The sequence below is a fragment of the Lepidochelys kempii genome, chromosome 8 (genome assembly GCF_965140265.1).
Source record: "Lepidochelys kempii isolate rLepKem1 chromosome 8, rLepKem1.hap2, whole genome shotgun sequence".
NCBI classification, from domain to species: Eukaryota; Metazoa; Chordata; order Testudines; family Cheloniidae; genus Lepidochelys; species Lepidochelys kempii.
Window position 1 is genome coordinate 55,199,653 of NC_133263.1, and position 26,117 is coordinate 55,225,769.

The following is a 26,117-nucleotide window of genomic DNA, read 5'->3' on the forward strand; positions in this document are numbered from 1 at the left end:
GCATATGTTCAGAGGCAGAAGTTGTAAAGACCTGGGGAATATATTAATTTATTTGGGAAGAACACCTCAACAGCCCAACACGGTGGCATTTAATTTCAGAAAGGGGAACTATGCAAAAATGAGGTTAGTTAAACAGAAATTAAAAGGTACAAGTGACTAGAGTGAAATCCCTGCAAGATGCATGGACACTTTTCAAAGACACCATAATAGAGGCTCAACTTAAATGTATACCCCAAATTAAAAAACACAGTAAAAGAACTAAAAAAGAGCCACAGTGGCTTAACAACCATGTAAACGCAGCAGTGAGAGATAATAGGCATCTTTTAAAAAGTGGAAGTCAAATCCTTGTGAAGTAAATATACGCGTAAACACTGCCAAATTAAATGTAAAAATGTAATAAGAAAAGCCAAAAAGGAGTTTGAAGAACAGCTAGCCAAAAACTCAAAAGGTAATAACAAAATGTTTTTTAAGTACATCAGAAGCAGGAAGCCTGCTGAACAACCAGTGGGGCCCCTGGACAATCGAGATACAAAAGGATCACTTAAAGACGATAAAGTAATCGCAGAGAAACTAAATGAATTCATTGCTTCAGTCTTCATGACTGAGGGTGTTAGGGAGATTCCCAAACCTGAGCCGTCTTTTGTAGGTGACAAATCTGAGGAATTGTCACAGATTGAAGTGTCAGTAGAGGAGATTTTGGAATTAATTGAGAAACTTAACAGTAACAAGTCACTTGGACCAGATGGCATTCACCTAAGAGTTCTGAAAGAACTCAAAAGTGAAATTGTGGAACTATTAATAATGGTTTGTAACCTGTCCTTTAAATCAGCTACTGTACCCAATGACTGGAAGATAGCTAGTGTAACGCCAATATTTAAGAAGGGCTCTAGAGATGATCCTGGCAAGTACAGGCCGGTAAGTCTAATGTCAGTACCGGGCAAATTAGCTGAAACAATAGTAAAGAATAAAATTGTCAGACACGTGGAAGAACATAAATTGTTGCGCAAAAGTCAACATGGTTTCTGTAAAGGGAGATCATGTCTTACTAATCTATTAGAGTTCTTTGAGGGGGTCAACAAACATGTGGACAAGGGGGATCCAGTGGACATAGTGTATTTAGATTTCCAGAAAGCCTTTGACAAGGTCCCTCACCAAAGGCTCTTACGTAAATTAAGTTGTCATGGGATAAGAGGGAAGATCCTTTCATGGATTGAGAACTGGTTAAAAGACAGGGAACAAAGGGTAGAAATAAATGGTAAATTTTCAGAATGGAGAGGGATAACTAGTGGTGTTCCCCAAGGATCAGTCCTAAGATCAATCCTATTCAACTTATTCATAAATGATCTGGAGAAAGGGGTAAGCAGCGAGGTGGCAAAGTTTGCAGATGATACTAAACTGCTCAAGATAGTTAAGACCAAAGCAGACTGAAGAACTTCAAAAAGATCTCCCAAAACTAAGTGATTGGGCAACAAAATGGCAAATGAAATTTAATGTGGATAAATGTAAAGTAATACACATTGGAAAAAATAACCCCAGCTGTACATACAATATGATGGGGGCTAATTTAGCTACAACTAATCAGGAGAAAGATCTTGGAGTCATCGTGGATAGTTCTCTGAAGACGTCCCCGCAGTGTGCAGCGGCAGTCAAAAAAGCAAACGGGATGTTAGGAATCATTAAAAAAGGGATAGAGAATAAGATGGAGAATATCTTATTGCCCTTATATAAATCCATGGTACGCCCACATCTTGAATACTGCGTACAGATGTGATCCCCTCATCTCCAAAAAGATATACTGGTATTAGAAAAGGTTCAGAAAAGGGCAACTAAAATGATTAAGGGTTTGGAACAGGTCCCATGTGAGGCTAGGACTTTTCAGCTTGGAAAAGAGGAGACTAAGGGGAGATATGCTAGAGGTATATAAAATCATGAGTGGTGTGGAGAAAGTGAATAAGGAAAAGTTATTTACTTGTTCCCATAATATAAGAACTAGGGGCCACCAAATGAAATTAATGGGTAGCAGGTTTAAAACAAATAAAAGGAAGTTCATCTTCACTCAGCGCACAGTCAGCCTGTGGAACTTCTTGCCTGAGGAGGTTGTGAAGCCTAGGACTGTAACAGGGTTTAGAAGAGAACTGGATAAATTCATGGAGGTTAAGTCTATTAATGGTTATTAGCCAGGATGGGTAAGGAATGTTGTCCCTAGCCTCTGTTTGTCAGAGGGTGGAGATGGATGGCAGGAGAGAAATCACTTGATCATTACCTGTTAGGTTCATTCCCTCTGGGGCACCTGGCATTGGCCACTGTCTGCAGACAAGATACTGGACTGGATGGACCTTTGGTCTGACCCAGTATGGCCATGCTTATGTTCTTATGAATAGTTACAAAAACAATTCAAGAATATTAGGTATAATTCTTGTCTCACATTGGTTTAAATCAGGACAGTTCTTTTTAAATCAGTGAAGTAAAACCAAGATCAAACTTGAATTCATCAATACTATAAATCCGGCAAACCAACATTAGCTAGTGCAAACAAAAGGACAACCCCACCTACCCAAAAAAAACCCCAAACTAACCCCACATAGAGAGCCTGAATAAACACATAGGCCATGTTGCATCAACACACTCTGTCAGTGTTGTGCCAAGGAGAAAGGGGATACCACAGCCAGGAGCTCCTCTCGGGGAACACCCTGTCAGCAAGCCCCCAGAGATGGTTAAACATGCCAGCTATGAGCTTGTGTACATCAACTGATCCACTCTCTGCCTCTCCAACTGCCTCTCTAACTTCTTGAAATTATTTACAAGAGTGGGCACTGGAGAACCAGGAGCTAGAATTATTTAGAGATTTAAAAATGCTTTTGATACAATCCGTCAGAAGATGCTGTTTGAGAAACTTGGTGTTTAGGGAAGTAGAGAGAAAATCCTGTTATGGATTCAAAACTGATAGGAAGCAAAAGTTAGGGCTGCCAAATCCAAATTTTTGTACAGCTCAGTGAGGCGTAGGTTTGGTGTTTCAATACAGGCCTACGTCTAATCTACTTATTAAGGAACTGGAAGGAGAGTAAATAAGACAGAGAGAGAACGTTTCCTTATTTAACTGGCTTGCATTATTGCAGTATACAGAGATGAGTGTTTGGTAGAAAGTAAGAAAATTCAGGATTTTTGTTGGACCTATACTAGAATGTGAGTGGTTTTTTTTTTTACATCTAGTTTCTGCTGTTGGTTAGTGTTGTTTTAGTCACTGAAAATAAAGCATGTTTGGAGAACTGCCAGGAAGACACGATTTCAGAACATGGCTGTTGTCTTTCAGTTTAGCAAAAGGTTAACTGTTATCTTTGGTTATCTCATGATCTTAATCTGATAGAGTGATGCCCTTAGTATGGGTGGTGTGAAGTGGCTGTGTGCCCTTTTAACAGCTGACAAGAGAATGGATTGTATTTTTGCCTGTTGCACGGAAGACTGCTATATGGGCTACAATTGCCTTGTTCTGTTCATTCCCTTTCAAGCATCTGGCATCAGCCATTGCCAGACGACAGGATACTGGGCTAGTTGGACCAGTGGCCTGACCCAGTATCGCCATTCTTATGTTGATCCCTCAAGTACATGAAGATATCCTTGATCAAAGCTCACTAATCCTGCTTGTTGTTATGTGCACAAGCTGAGTTTATTAATTACTTCGATGTGCAGTAAATTTCAACAAGAAATCGACTGAATATCCTGTTTGTAGCATGTGCCAGTTCTAGAATTTGTGTTAGTATTTATCATGGCTTTTCAAAAAACGAAATGTGGAGACATTTGTGGATCTGAAATAACAAGAGACCTCGGCTTCTCCTGATATTATTCCTTGCTGGTGACAATCCAGTGAGACGGCTGAGGCGAAAAAGACAGTGAAAACATAAACACAAATAAAAAATATTTATTCTGGTTCCTGTGGAACAACAGCTTAAATTATATCAACGGAATAATGGACTTCATCTTTAAACTCCTATCATATGCCAGTCTTACACAGTGAGAATTTCATGACCTCATTGAATTACATATGTCGTTTCTTTGCCAAATCTGTCAGTTCCTGTGCTTTCAGCTTGGTGTCATGTTTAGTGTTGGTGGGTTGATCTCACAAGGTTCAGAGTTCAGATGCAGATCAAATAAAGACCAAAGTTATTTGTTCAAATCAGACTTCTTGGGTTTGCTTCTGGTTGTGTTAAAAATATCACAAGAACAGCCTCTCTTTTGGTGTTTTGGTATTTCTACCCAAACATTTCAGAAACTCCAAAACCATTGATTCTTCAGGTCTAGAAATCGACAAAGATTGGGGTAAAAGGTATCTTACTTCTGAATCAGGTTCCCTATTTCTAGATGTGTTTAAAATAAAAAATTCTTCAAGAATAACTATCCTCCATACTGCTATAGCACCTTTCGTCCAAGGATCCTAATACGTTTTACACACATTAATGAGTTATACTGCACAACACCACTCTGAGCTAGGTATATGTTAGGCCTGATTCTCATTTATACTAAGGCCCCTTTATACTAGTCTGAGCAGTATCTAGGGGCTTAGTGTAATTGAGAATCAGGTCCTCTTATCTTCATTTTACAGGAGGAAAACTGAGGCACAGGTAATAGCCTGGCAAATATTTGTTGCCCAGTGAATTAGGGACTAGGCTAGGAACAGGTTTCAGAGTAACAGCCGTGTTAGTCTGCATTCGCAAAAAGAAAAGGAGTACTTGTGGCACCTTAGAGACTAACCAATTTATTTGAGCATAAGCTTTCGTGAGCTACAGCTCACTTCATCGGATGCATACTGTAGAAAATATAGAAGATCTTTTTATACACACAAAGCATGAAAAAATGAGTGTTTACCACTACAAAAGGTTTTCTCTCTCCCCACCCCACTCTCCTGCTGGTAATAGCTTATCTAAAGTGATCACTCTCCTTACAATGTGTGCGATGATCAAGGTGGGCCATTTCCAGCACAAATCCAGGGTTTAACAAGAACCTCTGGGGTGGGGGGGGGTAGGAAAAAACAAGGGGAAATAGGTTACCTTGCATAATGACTTAGCCACTCCCAGTCTCTATTCAAGCCTAAGTTAATTGTATCCAATTTGCAAATGAATTCCAGTTCAACAGTCTCTCGCTGGAGTCTGGTTTTGAAGTTTTTTTGTTGTAATATAGCAACTTTCATGTCTGTAATCGCATGACCAGAGAGATTGAAGTGTTCTCCGACTGGTTTGTGAATGTTATAATTCTTGACATCTGATTTGTGTCCATTTATTCTTTTACATAGAGACTGTCCAGTTTGACCAATGTACATGGCAGAGGGGCATTGCTGGCACATGATGGCATACATCACACTGGTGGATGTGCAGGTGAACGAGCCTCTGATAGTGTGGCTGATGTTATTAGGCCCTGTGATGGTGTCCCCTGAATAGATATGTGGGCACAGTTGGCAACGGGCTTTGTTGCAAGGATAGGTTCCTGGGTAGTGGTTCTGTTGTGTGGTATGTGGTTGCTGGTGAGTATTTGCTTCAGGTTGGAGGGCTGTCTCCCAAGATTTGTGAGAGTGTTGGGTCATCCTTCAGGATAGGTTGTAGATCCTTAATAATGCGTTGGAGGGGTTTTAGTTGGGGGCTGAAGGTAAACACCCATTTTTTCATGCTTTGTGTATATAAAAAGATCTTCTATACTTTCCACAGTATGCATCCGATGAAGTGAGCTGTAGCTCACGAAAGCTTATGCTCAGATAAATTGGTTAGTCTCTAAGGTGCCACAAGTACTCCTCCTTTTCTTTAGGCTAGGAACAGAATTTAGGTAGTCCAACTCCCAGATTTGTGTCTGAGCCACAAGACCATCCTGCTCCAAAACATACAGACTGCAATTCCTTCCATAGGCCAATTCTTATCATTGCCTATGTCAGTATGGCAACTCTACTGAATATGTGCTCATAGCAGATACAGGATGCAGATCTCTCTGGCATCCTACCATGCTCACCCCCTCCCCTCCAAATTTGGCCTTCGGAAATAAGAACAGCTATTGCAGAACAAATCAGTAGCCTGCCTAGATCAGTATCAGATCTGCAACAGTGACCAGTTTCAGATGCTTCAAAGACTCCTATAGCCTTCCATAATTCACTGTATTGTGCAGTACTATCCTATCATCTGGTCAGGTTCTGCCCTGTAGCAGGAGCTTTGTTAGCTCATATAATTTTCATTTTAGATAGTGTGCTGCAGATATGATTCTTATTCATATAAGTATCTAATCCTTGATCAAAGCTCACTAATCATGATTGTTGCAGCTCTGGCTTTGAATGTGCTCAGACCATAGAGGTGAAAAGATTTATTTCCCCCACTTATATGCTTTTGTGAGTCTTGTATTAATCAGCATGTTGCTAACCGCTGTATATTACATTTACATGTTTTCAGCTATTTGTGTACAAAATACACAGCCTGATTCCTTCCAGACAATTGTACTGCAGACTTCTGGGGGCTTGTTTACAATGCTGTGCATAGTGACTTAAATTCATAATTCTCACTATTGTTAGTAGAGGTTACATATGCAGCACGGCCTGCTAAAGCTGTACCCCACAAAATGGAAGGGGAAGGTGGGGCAGGGAGCATATCCCCTTATGCAAGTAGCAGGGCCGATATCTTCATGTACTTGAGAGATCAACATAAGAATGGCCATACTGGGTCAGGCCACTGGTCCAACTAGCCCAGTATCCTGTCGTCTGGCAATGGCTGATGCCAGATGCTTGAAAGGGAATGAACAGAACAAGGCAATTGTTAAGTGATCTGACCCCTATCATCCAGTCCCAACTTCTGGCATTCAGAGGTTTAGGGATACTCAGAGCATAGTGTTGCATCCCTGACCATCTTGGCTAGTAGCCATTGATGGACCCAATCTCCATGAACTCATCTAATTCTTTTTTGAACCCTCATAGAGTTTTGGCCTTCATAGCATCCTCTGGCAATGAGTAGATCTTTTAAATAGTTCCTTTCTTTTCAGGAGGGTCAGGAAGCTTAATTCACTAATAATGTTTGTAAAGTGCTTTGCGATCTTCTAATGAAAGGTGTCTTAGAAGTGCTGAGTGTTATTAATTGTAAAAATAAAACAAGCTGTGGTGTCCAAGACTGTGTATGAGTTTATGGGGAGTGCTTTGTGCTGCTGTGGTTTCCCTACAAAGTCAGTGCATAACTGTATGTAATTCAGTGTTATGTACATGGTGCGTTGATACACTTCAGCATGAAAAGTACATTGTAAAACTAAATTCCATTCAAAGGAAAACTAAAATACATTTGATGAAAAAATTGTTAGACAGTCACCTCATACTGTCTGCAAAGAAGCCATGACTGTTTTCCTCTTAGTATGAGAGAAGGGTCTAGCTGTGATATATTAAATGCTTTAAGAACTGGAATGTACTTCTTTTTCTTTAAGATTTCAAATGCTTCAGTAGGGCTATGTCTGGGTTTCTCATCAGCTCTTCATAATACCTTGGGTAATCCATAACAGCATTTTCAAAGGCAACAGAGAATGACTTGTGTGTGTCTGTTTTATCCTAGATTATGTTTTCCTAAGGTTAAGGGTTAAAGTTTTTACAGATGTGGCTGCCGTCTAATTGGCCCCTTTTTATATACAAGTGCTTGATAGCTCAATTTGTGAAATACAGCATCTCCATTTTGGTACCAGTCTGGAATGCACCAGATGGAATATTTTGCTGCCTCTCAGTTTCCTAGTCTGCACAGGGATGGTATATCACTTTCAGTGCACAGGACAGAGGATATTCCTGCTCTGTATTACTGTAACTCTGACACATCATTTCAGCTCCTACACTTCTTGCACCTGGATTGCAGGATAAGACCATTTTTAAAATTTTGCATGTGTTTTTCTCCTCTTTCTTTCCCTCCATCCACATCAGCAGGTCTTTGATGAAGGGCCTTTTCCCATAATCCACCATACCAGCCCTTGACAGTGTTTCTCCTCATCCAACTCTGAAGCTTTTGAGGAGGGGCCTTTTCTTTCATCTGGGTTTGGCAGATGAAATTTCACATGGAATCTCTATATTTGTAGTACAGTGAAACACGGCCAAGTAAAGTTAAACTGGTTAAGCAAAATGACTGATTAAAATGAAAATACATGAAAGTGAGCCATGTTCATAAACACAAATAGATAATAAATATAAATCCGCTTTTAAATTTATTGCAAGTGTGTAGCTTTATTCTGTTATGAATCAGGCATCATGCACTGAGTCATAGATGAATTAGATTACCCACATGGTTTGAATTGTAATAGCTGTAGCGGTGTTCTGTAGGAAGTTGCTTGGAAGAAAAAAAATTTGGTATCTATTGTACCTTCTGTCTTAGTATTTCAGAGCACTCTACAAACATTAAGGGTAAGCTCTTTGGGGCAGAGGCCATGCTGTCATATGTCTTTGTACAGTGCCTAGCCCTAGGGGCTTTGAGCTTGATTGTGCCCTTTGGACACTACCATAATACAAATAATGAATAAGAACATTGTGCCTAGCCCTGCCTGGGTGCATAAGGGTGGAGAGCACAGAAGGAAACTCCCTCCTGCATAGGGTCTGAACACAAATCAACAACAGCCCTGAAGGGGATCTTTAAAAAGGCACTGCTAGGTTGGTTGGTTTGGAGGCAGAGCCGGGGTAGTGGGTGAAGAACCATGATCTGGCCTTAAGTAAGCTTCACAGTACCCATCTGAGATGGGGAGGTATTACCCATCCTTTAATAATGGATACATTTAGGGACAGGAAGGTCATGTGACTTTCTCAGAGTCACACAGTAGGTCAGTGGCAAAGTCCTGATTCCCAATCCTCAGCCCTAACCAGCAGACCACTTTCCCCCTTGTATTGTACTCACTATTGTTACCCCTTTTGACCTGAGCGCTTAGCCAATAATCAGCGTCTTGCAGATTGTCTCTGTTAGTAGGAAAAATTGATGATGGAGTCAAGTATTTTTTTTATACAATCCTATTTATTTACAAAGAATGTACATAAAGTCCTGTTTCCCTGAACGCTATAGGAAACAAACAACAGGAGAGAGTTTCTTTGCTCGCAGTTCCCCGACTCTTTCTAGTAAGCAGTCTTCCCAAAAGCTCTATCTCTTAGCTTTTTCTCAGGATCACCTTCTTGGCTATCTCTGGGGTTTTCTTGCTGCCTTTTCTGTATGCTTCTGTGGTGTTTCTGCTCATTGTTTCTGTCTCCTTCTAGGCTCCATCAAACTATACGCAGCCCTCTGTTTTTCCATTTAGACCTGAGGAAAAACCTCTGACAGCATGACTCTCAACTCCTATTCCTGCACATCGCAGGCCACAGAACTTGACCCTAGGGTTGCCAAATTTTAATCACACAAAACTGAACATCCTAGCCCCGCCACTTCTCCAAGGCACCCCCACCCCGCTCACTACATTGGGATGTTTGAGGGGTTGCAGGCTCTGGGGTGGGACCGGGGATGAAGGGTTTGGGGTGTAGGAGGGTGTTCCAGGCTGGGGGGGATGGGGCCGAGGGATTCGGAGTGCGGGAGGGGGCTGTGAGTTGAGTCAGGGGGTTGGGGTGCAGAAGAGGGTATGGGCTGTGCGCTGGGGGTGCGGGCTCAGGTGGTGGTGGGGATGAGGGGTTCAGGGTGTGGGAGGATGCTCTTGGCTGGGGCAGGGGTTGGGGTACAGGAGGAGGCTCTGGGTTGGGGAGGAGGTCAGGGCTGGGGTTGGGGTGCAGGCTTACCTCGGGCGGCTCCCAGTCAGTGGCCCCGCGGGGCTGAGACAAGCTCCCTGCCTGTCCTGGCTCCGTGCTGCATCTTGGAAGCAGCAAGCAGGTCCATCTCCTAGGTGGGCTGCCCAGGAGGCCCCACACACTGCTCTCACACGTAGACACCACCCCCCCAGCTCCCATTGGCCAGGAACCATGGCCAAGGGGAGTGTGGAGCTGGTGCTGGGGGTGGGGGCTGCGCACAGAGCCCTGTGGCCTCCCCGCCTAGCAGCCAAACCTGCTGGCTGCTTCCAGGATGCACTGCGGTGCCAGGACAGGTAGGGATAGTCTGCCTTAGCCCTGCAGCACCGTCAACCAGACTTTTAACGGCCTGGTCGGCAGTGCTGACTGGAGCCGCCAGGATCCCTTTTGAAAACCGGACACCTGGCAACCCTACTTGACCCATCCATTCCTGTAATAGGCCCATAACCTCTGGCTGAGTTACTGAAATCCTCAAATCTTGGTTTAAATACTTCAAGTTAAAGAGAATCCATCATTTAATTTAGTTCAAATCAGCAAATGAATGCTGCCACACTCTGCAGAGGAAGGCCAAAAAAAAGAACACAAGGGTCACTGCAGATCTGATCTGGGGAAAAATTCCCAATCCCAAAAATGGCAGTCAGTTAGACCCTGAGCACAGAGTCATAGACCTGGGAAAGAATTTTCTGTAGTAACTCTGAGCCCTCTCCATCTAGCGTCCCATCTCCAGCTGTTGAAGATATTTACTAATAGCAGTCGCAGATGGGTCATATGCCATGGTAGGCAATCTCATTATATTATTATCAAGCTCAGTCTTGAAACTAGTTAGATTTTTTGCTCCCACTACTCTCCTTGGAAAGCTGTTCCAGAACTTCACACCTCCAATGATTAGAAACTTTAGTTTAACTTCAAACCTAAATTTGCTGACTGACAGTTTATATCCATTTGTTCTTGTGCCAATATTGGATCTTAACTTAAATAACGCCTCTGAGGTATTTAGAAAGCAATCATATCTCCCTTCAACTTTTGTTTTGTTAGGCTAAACAAGTCAAGCTTCTTAAGCCTCCCCTCATAAGGTGAGTTTTCCATTCCTCTGATCATCCTAGTAGCCTTTCTCTGTATCTGTTCCACTTTGAATTAATTTTTCTTAAATGTGGGAAATCAGAATTGCCTGCAGTGTTCCTGATGAGGTCTTACTAGTATCTTCTGTAATGGTAATACCACTTCCCTATTTCTACTGGAAATACCTTGCCTGATGCATCCTAGGATTGCATTAGCCTTTTTCATGGCCACATCACATTGGCGGCTCATAGTCATCCTGTGATTGACCAATACAGCCAGATCTTTCTTCTCCTCTGTTGCTTCCAACTGATACATCTCTGTTGTATAGCAAAAATTCTTGTTGTTAGTCCCTAAAGGCATGACTTTGCACTAAATAAATTTCATCCTGTTTCTATTACTTCCATTTTCAAGGTCATCAAATCTTCTTGTATGATATTCTGGTCCTCCTTTGTATTGGCAATACCTCCCAACTTTGTGCTATCCATAAATTTTATTAGCACATTATCACTTTTTGTGCCAAGGTCGTGAATGGAAATGATAAATAAGATTGATCCTAAGACTGATTCTTGAGGAACTCCACTAGAAGCCTGCCTCCAGCCTGACAGGTCACCTTGAAGCATGACTGTTGCAGTATCCCCTTTAACGAGTTCCTTACCCACCTTTCAATTCTTGTATTAATCTTCATCTTCTCCAATTTAAATAATAATTTCCTATGTGGACCTATATAAAATGCTTTACTGAAATCCAGATAGGTTAGATCTATTGCATTTTATTTGCTAAAAAATCGATTATCTTCTCAAAGAAAGAGATCAAGTTGACTGGAATGTTCTACATTTTGTAAAACCATGTAGTATTTTATCCCAGTTACTGTTTACCTCTATGTCTGTAACTACTCTCTTTTTCAAAATTTCTCCTAAGACCTTGTATACATTGAGGTCAAACTAACAGGCCCGTAGTTTCCCGCATCATTTTCTCCCCTTTCTTAAATATAGACACTGTATTTACAATTCTCCAGTCATAGGGCACAACCCTTGAGTTTACAGATTCATTAAAAATCCTTGCTGTTGGGCTTGCAATTTCATATTCCAGTTCCTTTAATATTCTTGGATGGAGATTATCCGGGGCCCATAGATTTGGTCTCATTAAGCTGTTTGAGTTTGGCTTCCACCTTGGATGTTGTAATTTCTGCTTCCATACCTTGTTCCCATTAGCCACCCTGCCACTGTCCCCAAACTCCTCATTACTCTTATTAAATGAATTTTTTGCCTAAGTTTTTAGGTGTTGCACCATACCTACATTATCATTAATCTCCACCCCATCCTCAGTGTTTAGTCATCCCACTTTTTCTTTCCCTGTTTTCTTTTTCTTTTTATGTTTAAAAAACCTTTTACTATTGGTTTCTATTTCCTTTGCAAGGTCCAGCTCTGCTTGGCTTTTGGAAATTCTCATTTTTTCTCTACGCTTTCTGACCTCCAAGAAGTAGCTTTCCTTGCTGATCCATCCCTGCTTTCATTTCTTTCTCTTAATAACCTATCTGAGATGCTTGTTAATCCAGTTTGGTCTGCACCCCTTCCCTTTGAATTTTCCGCCTTGCTTGGGATGCAGGCTTCAGATAGTTTCTTCAACTTTGACACCATAATTCCAAGCCTCCTTCACATTCAGATGCTTGAGCTCTTCCATTTAGTCCCCTTCCCTAGCTAATTCCCTTAGTTTTTTAAAGATCAAGTTCAATGGTTATTAGCCAAGATGGTCAAGGATGCACCCCAATGCTCTGGGTGTCCCTAGCTTCTGGCAAACAGAGACTGGGCGTGGACATCAGGTTATGGATCACTCAGTGATTGCCTGTTCTGTTCATTCCCTTTGAAGCATGTGGCATTGGCCACTGTCAGAAGACAGGATACTGGGCTAGATGGACCTCTGGTCTGACTCAGTCTGGCTGTTCTTATGTTAAGGGCCTTAGTTGCAGACATATTTTTGTTTATTCTTCCATTTAGTTTAAACTGAACTAAGTCATGATCACTTGAAGCAAGATTGTCTTATACAACCAGCTCTTCTTTGAGGTCCTTGGTCGCTTCTTACCAATACTAAATCTAAAATGGCATCACCTCTTGTTGGTTCAGCGACTGGTGAAGAAATCTGTCGGATTTCTATCTGGGCCCTACTATTATTAGTAGCACTTGTTCTCCAATCTATATCTGGGAAATAAAATTTTCCCATAATCACACAACTCCCAGTATTATTTATTTCATTAAAAATATGAAAGAGGTCTCTATCCGTGTCCAAATTGGATTCTGAGGGTCTGTAGAAGACCCCGATCACTGTGTCAGTGGAACCTCTCTTACTTTTCTTCCCCAAAAGGATTTTGACTCACATGATTGCCTTAAAAATCATGTGGTTTTAAAAATAATATATGTTGTGTTTTTTGTTTGCCTTCTGGTGTGGGAGTCTTCAGCGTTCATGTTTTCAAACTTTTCTCCACAATTATGAGGTCTAGAATCTTATCTCTCTCTCTCCCTTCCCCCCCTTATGATTTTTCAGGTAATAACTTCAGCTGGGGCTTTTAGGAAAACATGAGATGACCTAACACATGCAATAAAATTGTGAAATTTGACAACATGGCACCCATCATTTATTTGTGTTTTGTCCGATGCAAATTTGAATTAGTAATTATGTATATTTGCATCTCTGCAGCACAGATTTGCAAGTCGGTGATGACATAGTGCATAGGCCAGTCACATGACATTATTGTTTAATTTTTACTTTACAGTAGTGCCTAGAGGTTCCAGTCAGGTTTGGTTCTAGGTGCTGTTCATATACAAACAAATATATGATCCAGTTTATTAATCGATCAGTCATTAAACACACAATCCAATTCCCCTTGAAGTTGACAGGAACCTTTCTACTGCCTTCAGGGCAGCTGAATCAGGCCCTTAATCTATTAGATCTGTATTAGCATTAGACTTTTAATGCATTTATTTAAGAAATGAGCCATAAATAATGTTTTACAAAAGGCATCATGTCTTTCTTTAAAGCCTGAATGAATCCTTGTTATTTTAGCCCCTGTCTTGAAAAAAATAAAAAAATAATTGTTACTAGGCCACCAGGCCTGAATGGAGAATAGGAAGGATAGGAAGTCATTCCAGCTGTTTTCCTTTTGTTGGCACTCAGCGCTCTGAGCAGGAATTGCTGAGCAAAGAACATCGTTTCCCAAGAGAGGTTCATTGGGGTAGCACAAACGCAGTCTGGCTGTTTTTTAATTAAAAGCTCCTGCCAAATACTATCATGGGGGGGAAAGGGAGGAATGTATGAAGACTGGAGTCCCCTTGGAAAAGAGAGAAACCTGCCTCAGAAAGCAAGCAGAGTGTTTTCTCTCTTCTAAACTCTTGCTTTTTAGCACTTAACCACGTAACCAGAAGAGACCTGCTTCTGCCCTCCTCCCCCCACAAATCTCTGTTTTGAGTATTGCTTCTCAACAGAGAGACTAAGTTGGAGAAGGATTGTGCAACTTTGGAAATGGTTTTGGACCAGCTAGTGGAACAAAAAATAAGCAAATTCCTTCTCTAAGGAGGTTGCCAAATTATTGACTTACACATCAGGCTACGTTATAGCGATAAATGCACATCTGGTCTTGGTGTACTGCGTGTCTAAACCAACTTTTTAAAGCAAAAAAGTGCAGTGATTTCTTTGCTTCTCCCTTGCTCCACAAATAAAGCTTAAGAAAACAAACCATAAAAAGTAACTGAATGGTGTTTACGGTGGGATACAGTGCCTCTTCACCTCTAGCTTCCTGGTTTTAATCCAGAATAACTCCTTAATAACCGAAAGCTGTTACCACATGATGGCAGTTTGGTGGCCAGCGTGAAATGGATTTGGTGGTTTAATTCCAGTCCTCAGTGGACAGAAGTCCACATCACAAAACCCATCACTACAGGTAATACTATCTGGCACTTTTATTGGCAATCTCAGCAGAGGGTTTAGGGACTGAACTGTCCTCTTCAAGTTGGCAGTTTCAGGTAAGTGTTGAGGCGTATTGGCAAGGCATTATGGCGAAGCTTGCATTGCATCAGTCTATGCTGTGTATCTTTCCTGTGACTTGAGGACTTAACGCCTCCAAGGCTTCCAGTCTGGGTCTGCTCACCAGTACTAAAAAAGGGGAGAAAATCATGTGCCTCCTATATAGCAGCATGGAACACCTACTATTAGCCTGCTGGAATAATAGTTTATTTTAATGCATTTTGGCCACCAGGATCTGGCAAGAGCATATCTATTATCCCTGCAAGTGACTCAGACATTTCTGCGTGAGCAGAAAGATTTTGTGTTAATTTCATTTTTAATGTTACTTCACTTTTAAAGAACACCACAGAATCACAGAATATCAGAGTTGGAAGGGACCTCAGGAGGTCATCTAGTCCAACCCCCTGCTCAAAGCAGGACCAATCCCCAGTTTTTGCCCCAGATCCCTAAATGGCCCCCTCAAGGATTGAACTCACAACCTTGGGTTTAGCAGGCCAGTGTTCAAATCAGTGTGCTATCCCTCCCACCACCAAGTCCCTTTTTTCTGTAGTCTTGTCAGAATTTTTTTCATCCAGAATTATAGAAGGGCTACACCAGATCAGACAAGCGGTGCAGTATCTAGGGTTTGACAGTCGGCTGCTTCAGAGGAAGGTGCAGAAAAGCAGTAGCCAAAAGTTATGGAATAACCTGCTCCTGGAAAAGTTTCTTCCTAACTACTGTCATAGTGGTTTGCACATGCCCTGAAGCAGGAGGGTTTATTTACTACTACTTTAAAAAAAAATCCTCTCTAATGTAACCGTGCATGTTCTCATTGTCCACATAAATGACTAATCCTTTTTTTGAATCCTACTGAGCTCTTGGCCACAATGATATTTTGTGGCAAAGAGTTTATTGTTTATAATATTCTCCTAACACTAATATTTCATTCTCCATTTGTCTGGTACTTTTCTACTTGATCCCTGGAGAAAAAAAATAATCAGGATTTTGCTTTTACTCTTCCGTGTGTGTTTATGAGACAGCATCATTCAACATGGGCCTGATTCTGAAGTTGGTACTCCATGTTTTTACTCAGGCAAAACTTTCATTGACTTCAGCTGGAGTTCTGTTTTGCATATAAAATTTCCAGATTTCATCTCATATCTTTAGTAATGTCTCCTCAGCCCTGAGAATAGGGTTGATTTGCTAGCTAGTGCTCTCCTAGTTGGCCAACCGCTGCTTGTAAAAATCAACACAAAACACTGTCGATTCTCTCATGCTGTGTGATATGTTTTTTAACCTTTTGCTAATACTGGTGGGGTTTATAATTGTTATTTTTGAATAAATGTTTTAAATCCAAAGGGCATTCCTCACCAGATCACTTTGGGGCTTCAGCTGCCTGAAATGTTCCATTTCTGTGCTCATCTATTACAGTAAAGGGCACCCTGGAAATACCTAACATAGGTACTTGCCATTGTCCTTTTTAGTAGACAAATGTTCTTATAATACATTAGGGTATTTTATGATTTTTAATTTTATTCCCAGGCAAACAATTATTCTTGATGTTTCTGTTATGGTTGTATGTGTAGCTATCCCTCAGTCCGCTTTCTATTTTTATTATATCATTATACATCTCATTTTTTGTGCTACCTACTATTCCAAATTTGGATTCTCTCTAACATCTCCCATCATCATGGTATCTGAACACAGAAGGATTTCCCTCTACAATGTTTCCTTTTGGGTTTAGTTTTGCTTTTTGGTCTTTGGCTGGATCTTAAGGATGGTTCAACTGTTCAGGAATAAGGTGAACGTTCAAAGCATGGTCAACTTCCTGTATTTGTACGGTGCCTCTAGCATTGTGCACCTTCCTGTCTTTTGTTTCTGTGTGTCTTTATTTAATGTGGAATTAAAAATAGATGTCATATGGCTGGAAATAGAAACTAACATCCTCAAATGAATATTTTGGCATCCGAACACAAATGTGTCAATAATAATAAACAACTTAATCCCAAAGGACGCTAACATGTGTACAAACCGTGGTTCAAAACTTGTCACTTGCAAGTAATTCTGCTGAAGTCCATAGGAGTACTTGTGTACTAAAGATGAACCGGATTTCATAGAATCATAGAATATCAGGGTTGGAAGGGACCCCAGAAGGTCATCTAGTCCAACCCCCTGCTCAAACCAGGACCAATTCCCAGTTAAATCATCCCAGCCAGGGCTTTGTCAAGCCTGACCTTAAAAACCTCTAAGGAAGGAGATTCTACCACCTCCCTAGGTAACGCATTCCAGTGTTTCACCACCCTCTTAGTGAAAAAGTTTTTCCTAATATCCAATCTAAACCTTCCCCACTGCAACTTGAGACCATTACTCCTCGTTCTGTCATCTGCTACCATTGAGAACAGTCTAGAGCCATCCTCTTTGGAACCCCCTTTCAGGTAGTTGAAAGCAGCTATCAAATCCCCCCTCATTCTTCTCTTCTGCAGGCTAAACAATCCCAGCTCCCTCAGCCTCTCCTCATAACTCATGTGTTCCAGTTCCCCAATCATTTTTGTTGCCCTTCGCTGGACTCTCTCCAATTTATCCACATCCTTCTTGAAGTGTGGGGCCCAAAACTGGACACAGTACTCCAGATGAGGCCTCACCAATGTCGAATAGAGGGGAACGATCACGTCCCTCGATCTGCTCGCTATGCCCCTACTTATACATCCCAAAATGCCATTGGCCTTCTTGGCAACAAGGGCACACTGCTGACTCATATCCAGCTTCTCGTCCACTGTCACCCCTAGGTCCTTTTCCGCAGAACTGCTGCCTAGCCATTCGGTCCCTAGTCTGTAGCTGTGCATTGGGTTCTTCCGTCCTAAGTGCAGGACCCTGCACTTATCCTTATTGAACCTCATCAGATTTGGTCCTATGTACATACTTACTACAGGACTGTAATGCAGCTGCCAAACAGCAAAGAGCACAAGTGACAAGAAGCTAAGAACACTTGGGCATACTCTTCCCAAAAGTACAATTGGATCTGTTAATAGCTTAGCCAAGCAGATGGGACCAAAGTTTGTGAAGTCTCATCCAAGGATCCAAACTCATTGGTCTGCATAATATTCAGTTAGCCTATGTCAGAAGGGCAAAAGATTGAGTTGATGGGATTTGACCCTGTGGACCCATATTGTTGTTGTTATTTATTATCAGTGCTAGTCAGAATTGGGACCTCGTTGTGCTAGAAGCTTTACAAATACATAGGAAGGCACAACCCCTGTCCCAAAGCACTTTCAATCTAATGAAAGTCAAGATGTGGCAAGGATGCGTAGCAACCAGGAGGGATGTGGGACAGAGAAACAAAGTAACAGAAATGAGAACATGCATTTAGATGGGCTAGATGCATAACTTGATTGTTCTAAGTCATTTCAACTTTTGTTTTTAACAGAAATAAACATTAGCAGTCCCCACTGGCCCTTTACCTAGCCATTATGAATTGGTGATCTCTTGTATGCATCACAGTAGAAGTAGATCTTGAAGAGAGATCTGAAGAAGGAAGTATAGTGGTTTTATCAGCTAGTTCAAAGTAGGTGTTCCATGCATAATGGTGGCAGAGAAGAAACTATGAATATAATGGTTGGAGAAGCAGACCAATCAAAGATCAAGCCTGGCATCATTGGTAGAGTGGATGAGGCTACAGGGGTTGGAGGTCTCAAAAAGAGCGAATCAGTAGGGAGTAGCAGAGTTGTGAGGGCCTTATAGGTGAATACTCGATGGTTGAATTCAGTGCAGCAGAAAATGGTAGCCAGTGGAGGGATTCAGAGAGGGGATGTGTTCAGAACAATGATCAAGGAAGACCATTTTAGCAGCTGCATTTTGAATGGACTGGAGGAGGGGTGATGTCTGGTGCTAGGGAGGCCAGAGAGGAGGAGTTTGCAGTAGTCGAGATGAGAGACAAGGGCCTGAGTAGGAGTTCTAGCAGTGTGGACAGAAAGAGAAGGCTGGACTTGATAGGTGTTCAACCTACCTTCCTAGTCTAGACCGGATCTTGTTTTAAAATGTGTTCCCAACCTGTTTTCCTAATCTAAACATACCCTTATGGAGGAAGAAGCTGCACGATGTGGACACCCAGGTTGCAGGCCCTAGTGGCAAAGTGGTTAATGGTTCCTTCAACAATGACAGAGAAAGAGGGGAATTGGGAGGGTTGGAAAGGGAGATTTGAGACTTACTCCACTATGCCATCCACTCTGACCAGTGGCTTTCTATGTAACTAACAAATATTACATGTGCCTGCCTCCTTATCTATACAATGACTATATTCAATGGATTAATCTCATAAGAAAGAGACCATGAGAACATATAAGGAAACATGTTACTGTTTGTATTTAAAACACCTCTCCCTTATTTCTTTCACACAGATACAGAATTCCTCCTACAAGTATCTGGTTCTGCAGAGATTTAATAGAAGACTGCACAAGCAGCATCTGGAACCAAAGCTCCCACTAAGCTGGAGAGTACACGGCACTGATGTATGGACCACTATACCCGAATATGGGATACTTTAGAGATGGAGGAGGTAAATCAACTGGAGGTGACAAATTGTTATTGCTTTGCCCTTTTTGCCAAGTCTAATTTAATAGATCTATAGTTTTATTCAGAATCATGATAATCAATAAAGCCCTGAAGTTTCAGTTAGGAAATGAGCAGCAGATAAAACAGAGTTATGTGGTTGTAGAGAGCAGTATATTAATTTAAATGTTGTTTGTTCTGTATGTCTTTTTAGTTCCATTGTTTAGATTTGAAGGGGAGAGCAAGGAGCAGTGCTCAAAAGAAAATTGTAAAGAATGGGGAGCTCTGATATAATGGTGCATAATGTTGTGTTCAGCTCTGGAGCAGGGCTACAAGGAGGTAATAAAGTTTTACAGGATGGGATGAAATGGGGTAGAATGAATGCTGCAAAATATATCCAAAGGGGCATGCTGATAAGTAATGAATTCTTATTTCACTTTAATGTTGTCCACTTTGTTCCAGTGAAGCAGAAGAAGATGCTGCTTCTGGTTGAACTCCAAGAAAAAGAAAGGGTGAGGTCCCAATCCAGCTGGAATATTAGAGCCTTTCTGTTGACTTCAAGGGTAGTTGGACTGAGCCCTAAATCCTGCTTTCAGTTACACCAGTGAGACTCCATTGACTTCAGTGGATTTACATAATTGTAACTGAGAACAGAATTGGGTTTAGGGTGCTCATTCTGATTCACAGGTTGTGAGTGCCTTCTCCAGGTCCATTTTAAGAATGGTGTGACCTGGGGAGGAAGTTATGGAATCTAACTGCAGGGTTATGGATTCCCTGATATTTTGAAGCCCTCTTATTTTTCTAAGATTGTCACCTGGCAGAACTCTCAAAATGCTGGATTTCTGAATGGTTGGCCTTCCTATTGGAACATCCCACGGAAGAGTTCAACCTGTGTGGTCTCTCTTAACTATAATAGAAACCACAAAATAAAGTAATGGTTGATTATCAGTTGCTCCCTATTATTGAAGGGTTGATTCCGGCTGTCTTAGGGGACAAGAAGGTGGCGGTAGCATATGGCTCAGCTTTGCTTTGTGGTTCTGGGCTGTTCCCTACACCTAAACAATTCACAAGATGATACTTTAATTCTGTAATTAAACCTTTTGAACCTAAGATGCAGAGTTAATTTCGGGACTTAAATCTTGATCTTTGAAATAGATATTTTAGAAGCTATTAACTAATTCTTAGGGCAGTAGCTGTTCTAGGGGCAGCTAATAAAACTAATCTCTGGAACTAGTCTCTTTAGAAGTAATAAAACTAAATTATTGAATGGGCCTCTTTTGAAATCTGTGTGTCTTCAAAGTGAATGAGTCAAACTAAAGACAAGCCAACTGATTGCAGTTGAATGGGTGGGAGGGGCAAAGTCCTTTTGCTTTGAGCTAGTTAAGATATAAAGACAGAGCTAACTGGCAAAAGTCTATTCAAGAGCAGAGAGATGCCCCAGATAGAGTGAAAGGTACTGATAGTGCCACGATGTAATTACTAAGTTCAGCATCCTTTGGGGAATAATTGTGATAAACCTAGCACTGTTATACTAAATTTTAGAAAGGGGAATTAAAGAAAAAATGAGGCTAGTCAAAAAGACCCTAAAATCAAAATTAAGGAAATCAAAATCCTTAGTCAGCATGGATGCTACGTAACCATACCATAACAGTCATAGAAGGCATGCATACCCCAAGTGAAAATGGGAAGCAGGAGGGCAAGAAGAAAAACATTATAATTAAGTAGGAAGTTTCACAAGGTTATTCAAACTGAATATTCCTTTAGAAAATTGAAATCAAACCTGTGGAAAGCCAATAAACAAGAATATAAAGTATGGCATATAAAATGGAAATTAGAAGGGTGTTTTAGAAGCAAACAGCCAAAGACATACCCCACCCCAACCCCCTGCCAGCTTTATGCTCTAATAAATTGGTTAGTCTCTAAGGTGCCACAAGTCCTCCTTTTCTTTTTGCGAATACAGACTAACACGGCTGTTACTCTGAAACCTGCCAGCTTTGTAAGTTTATCAAAAAGCAAGAAGCTCACAAGGGAATTGGTAGGTCTGCTAGACTACCAGGGAATTAGGGGAGCAATTAAGGAAGATGAGGACTTTTCAAAGATTTTAACGATTTCTTTGCCGTGGTTTTCACCACAGCGAATGTGTTTGTCCTTGCTGCTGTTTGGAGTATTAATCATTACTTGAATGAGGAGGAAAAAATCCCAGAGGAGGTGTACAGAGAAGGAAACAGTATGTTGGAAGTTACTCTTTAAACGGGTACTTGTATCAGAGGCCGGTTTGGGTCGCAAACCATGAATAAGCTCCCCCTCTCCCCCCGAACTCAACTTTGCAAGTAAAAGGAGGAACTGCTTGCTTCACCACAAGAAAGCTTTTTCTTTTTCAGTAGTATGCTATCCCATAAAGATGTCTTTTAATATTACAATATATTTGTGTCGGACTTGACAATAGGATGTTCTTTTGGGATGGAGGAGGAAATCTGGTGTGGATGCCTTAGTGATATCTTACCTTGCTTTAGTGGGCGGAGGAGAGGATGGAGAACCCAGTTCTTCCTCAAAAAGGAAGGAGGAGGAGGAGAAATGAGTAAAGTCCCCTTTCTCTCTCTTCTCCTAGAAATACACACCTGGCTATTGCTTCTTGGGTCAGTAGTGAGATGAGGAGAGGGTTGGTGGACTGTTGGCTCTCTTGTTGTTTTCTGGGGAAATGCTCTCTAAAAATCTGAGCAATTTTTAGGTTATTAGATTTTTGAGAGAAAAAGAACCTTATCGCAAAGAACAAGAGACCCAGAAGTTCAGGAAATTTGTTCAAGCCTTGCGCGGTTCCAAAGTCTGAACAGTCACTGCACATCTAGGGCTAAATCATTGGTCTGGTTAAATCTGCTTGCTACTCTGGCAGCACAAAGCAGACTTAAAGCTGGTTTATGACATCAGCTCAGTCCTCCCACTGCACAGAGGAATCCTCCAGTGCCCTAAAATTGGCCATTCCCTCACAGCCCAACATGCGTGGGGTATAAGTAGGAGAAAAGGGGGTATAGCCAGAGCATTGCTGTACTTCTGCAGTCCATGGCTGTTGGAATGCCCCCTGGAGGCTGTTGCAGCCAGCACAACTAAGAGCAGCCCTGAGGCCACTCTGCATCGGTCATTGGCACCAGCCTGGCCGTTCAAGGATCAGGGCGCTACAAAGACTTAGAGCCATGTTTGTGCTGTTCTTTCCCGGGTTGTGCTGGTGGCAGAAGGGACAGTCCTGAGGATCTGGCCTGCAGTATCTAGTACTTTGTTTTATAAAGTGCTTTGGGATATCCAGGGTATGAAAGGCACTATATAAAACCAGATTGTAACCTGGTCCAAATGCATGCACAAGAAGCATACTGAGCAATAGGGAAACTAAAAGCATGTGTGTACAGAGTAGGCTAAAACATTGCTGCAAAATAGAAAGCAGTGGGGGCTAAGCATCAAGGCCTAAAAAATGAAAGAGGATAAATCAGAAAGGGAGGGAAGAGTATCTCGAAGAGAGACACTGAGGGAAAGGGTGGGGCTCATAACTGAAGATAACAAAGATGCCTAGTAAGTAGCAGAGATTTGTGCTACAGAACATCAGATGAAAAGGGAGAGCAAGAACCAAATGAAACTAAGGTGGGAGGATGGAGATGTTTAAATGCTGGATTTATTTTTTAAACTTCTCCCAAAAGACAACAGGTAGCACAACTAAGAAACACTAACAAATATGACTATAAAAGTTTTGTTTTGTTTTTTTTTAACCTGAGAATGAAAAGCAAACAAGATGGTGCATGTGTATGTAATTCCTGGCTCACTTAGATTTGACTGAAACAAAAAGCTGAAGAATCTGTAAGTCCCTGTCAGGTGTGATTCTGTCTGTGACGTCTAGCCGAGGTGTCACTCCAGTTATATCAATATCTCACAAGAGCTGAAATCCACTAATTTGACCAAAGACATTTAAAAAGGAAAATCTGTGAATCAGTTTGGAGTTTCACAAAACGGCTGACTTTTATGAGAGAAATATTTTATCCTCTTTTGAAAACAATTGTTTTTTTATGAAGAAATTACTGAGAGTGGAGCATGTCCATGACAGCGTGTTCGTTTTTGCTTTGTGTTGTGATGTAACAGCGGTGTCGTGGCGACCACTGTTATAGTGATGTAAAGGTTTCCAGGTTATATTAGCCTCCTGTTTTCATTCAGCCATCATATTCCAGAAAATACTAATTTTGGGGTAGTTGGATTTTTCCTGTCATGGAGGTGGATTCTGGTCTCTCAGCAGTGTAAATTGAGAGGAGCTCCGCTGTTGTCAATTGAGTTACCTATCATCAAACTGAAATGTAACAATGACTTTTCTTTGTATCTGCTAAAAGTCTGCAAAGTATAAACAAACTTTTAAAATGGTGCAAATGAGAGGAGAATCAGGCCTTTGGACTCTAGTCAAAGAAAGTTTTTTTGGGAAGTTTGAGCAAAACATTTAATCCATTTGTGAATATGAGGAGAGAGAATTTTTTTTATTATTTTTTATTTTATTTTTTTGCTCCCTTCTTTTGAACAGCTCTACAGCCTAAGAGGCTGGGGGCTGTGTGCTAAAATCTGACATGGAAATAGCCCTAATTGTGGGGAAGTGCTTTAGAGCTTTTGGCTTTGATTTGACCCAATTATGAGCCTTAGAAAATCATGTACAGATCATGCACTTTAGATCTGTCTTTAAAGCTTGTAAAGGCTGCATCTGAGAGAGGATTTGCTGTAAATGCATGCATGCATGCATGGCCAATTAGGTAGTAAAAAGTAGTGAGAGATACTTCTGTGAAGAGGTGGGGACACCTGGAGCTGTAAAAAGGGCTGCAGACCTTGTAAGTTTCATCGGCGTGAGGGAAGATTCTTAAACACTCTGTAATATCTCAGCCACTGTGCACAAGGGCTCCTAGGAGCTCTTGCCTCTGCTCTTACAGATATTGTAAGTCCCAACAGGACAGAAGAGAGGTTCTGTGGGTCTTGTAAGGAGTGGAGGAGGTAAGAGAGGATTCCTGTGCACTTTGTAATGTGCATCAGAAAGAGTTCCACTCTGACACACCTTAGTGGCTGCATAGTTTATATGGCTCACAGGAGAGGGACTTCATCCTGGGTACTTCCTAAAGTGCATAGACTAGAATAATCCAGTGTTTCTAGAGAAACCATTCCAGATTATGAAGTTTAACAATGTTGTTTCCCCCTTTTGTGTGTGCGTGTGTTGTTTTTGCAAGCAGCATTGTTTCAAAGTCCTGGCAAGTGAAACTCCTTATACAGTAGTACGAGGTGCTACACATGCAGGAAAAGTATATCCTATTATATTGTGTACACTGAGACACAGTGCATGCCCGTGTAACTGTAGTCTCTGTCACATAAATTTGAAAAAGTGGTAGTGCTAAGGTTGCATGTTCATTCTTAACTTTGGTATTTCCTGATTTAGAGCTCTTAACTATGCAACCTTAATGTTCTGGTAACATAGTTTTGTGTAGGGAATATATACTGTATTTCCTTTCAGAGTAACAGCCGTGTTAGTCTGTATTCGCAAAAAGAAAAGGAGTACTTGTGGCACCTTAGAGACTAACCAATTTATTTGAGCATAAGCTTTCATGAGCTACAGCTCACTTCATCAGATGCATATCGTGGAAACTGCCTAGATTTCCAAACTCCATACAGTTTCCACGATATGCATCTGATGAAGTGAGCTGTAGCTCACGAAAGCTTATGCTCAAATAAATTGGTTAGTCTCTAAGGTGCCACAAGTACTCCTTTTCTTTTTACTGTATTTCCTTTGGCATTTTACAATCATGCTTGGGAATTCTTTAATGATTTGAAGGCTTCTGCTACCTACTAGCTTCACAAGAAGGGTTGATCTGGTCAGGGCTAGTTTTAGGGGCAGGTGAGTTGGAAAGTTGCCCTGTATACCAGCTTTTGGGCGAGGGGGTGCCACACTGCTTTTTTCTTTTTGCTCCATTGTTGTCCGGGAGTGACGGCTCCACTATGTTTTTCTGTCATGGCTGGCAAAGCCCTTAGGCCTAGCCCTGAATCTAGTGGGTTCATAGGACCTAGTTTTTCCCAGGTATAGTCATTTAAATCTCGCCAATTGATTGTAAAGTGGATATAAAACCTACTGTGATGGGTTGGATCACAGAAACCCCCTTGGGACTGCCACCTGATGTGCCAAGACTGCTTCTGCCCCTGCTTTCCCTGGCAGCTTGAGACTACAGCACCCTGTCTTGCTGAGCCAGACACGCCAGTCTGCTCCAACACAGACCCAGGGTCTGAACTACGTGCCCCAAAGCTGCAAACTTAGCTGAAAGTAACTTAAGAAGTGTTCCTGCCTTTAACACTCAGATGCCCAACTCCCAAAGGGGTCCAAACCCCAAATAAATCCGTTTTACCCTGTATAAAGCTTATACAGAGTAAACTCATGAATTGTTCGCCCTCTATAACACTGATAGAGAGAGATGCACAGCTGTTTGCCCCCCCTACCCCAGGTATTAATACATACTCTGGGTTAATTAATAAGTAAAAAGTGATTTTATTAAATACAGAAAGTAGGATTTAAGTGGTCCCAAATAATAGCAGACAGAACAAAGTGAATTACCAAGTAAAATAAAACAGAACACGCAAGTCTATGTCTAATACAGTAAGAAACTGAATACAGATAAAATCTCACCCTCAGAGATGTTTCAGTAAGTTTCTTTCACAGACTGGACACCTTCCTAATCTGGGCACAATCCTTTCCCCTGGTACAGCCCTTGTTCCAGCTCAGGTGGTAGCTAAG

At 41.4% G+C, this 26,117-nt stretch overlaps 1 protein-coding gene across 8 annotated transcripts in view; it reads left to right on the forward strand.

The window, feature by feature from the left end:
- RGL1 (ral guanine nucleotide dissociation stimulator like 1) overlaps positions 1–26,117 on the forward strand; it is a 150,664-nt gene that overhangs the window by 12,809 nt on the left and 111,738 nt on the right. For 6 of the 8 annotated variants that reach the window (XM_073356646.1, XM_073356637.1, XM_073356644.1 and 3 more), the window contains exon 2: positions 19,183–19,355. In XM_073356646.1, coding sequence (XP_073212747.1) covers positions 19,296–19,355 — 60 coding nt within the window. In that variant the 5' untranslated portion in view covers positions 19,183–19,295. The remainder of the gene's footprint in view (positions 1–19,182; positions 19,356–26,117) is intronic. The other 2 variants (XM_073356642.1, XM_073356645.1) reach the window with 1 other exon arrangement.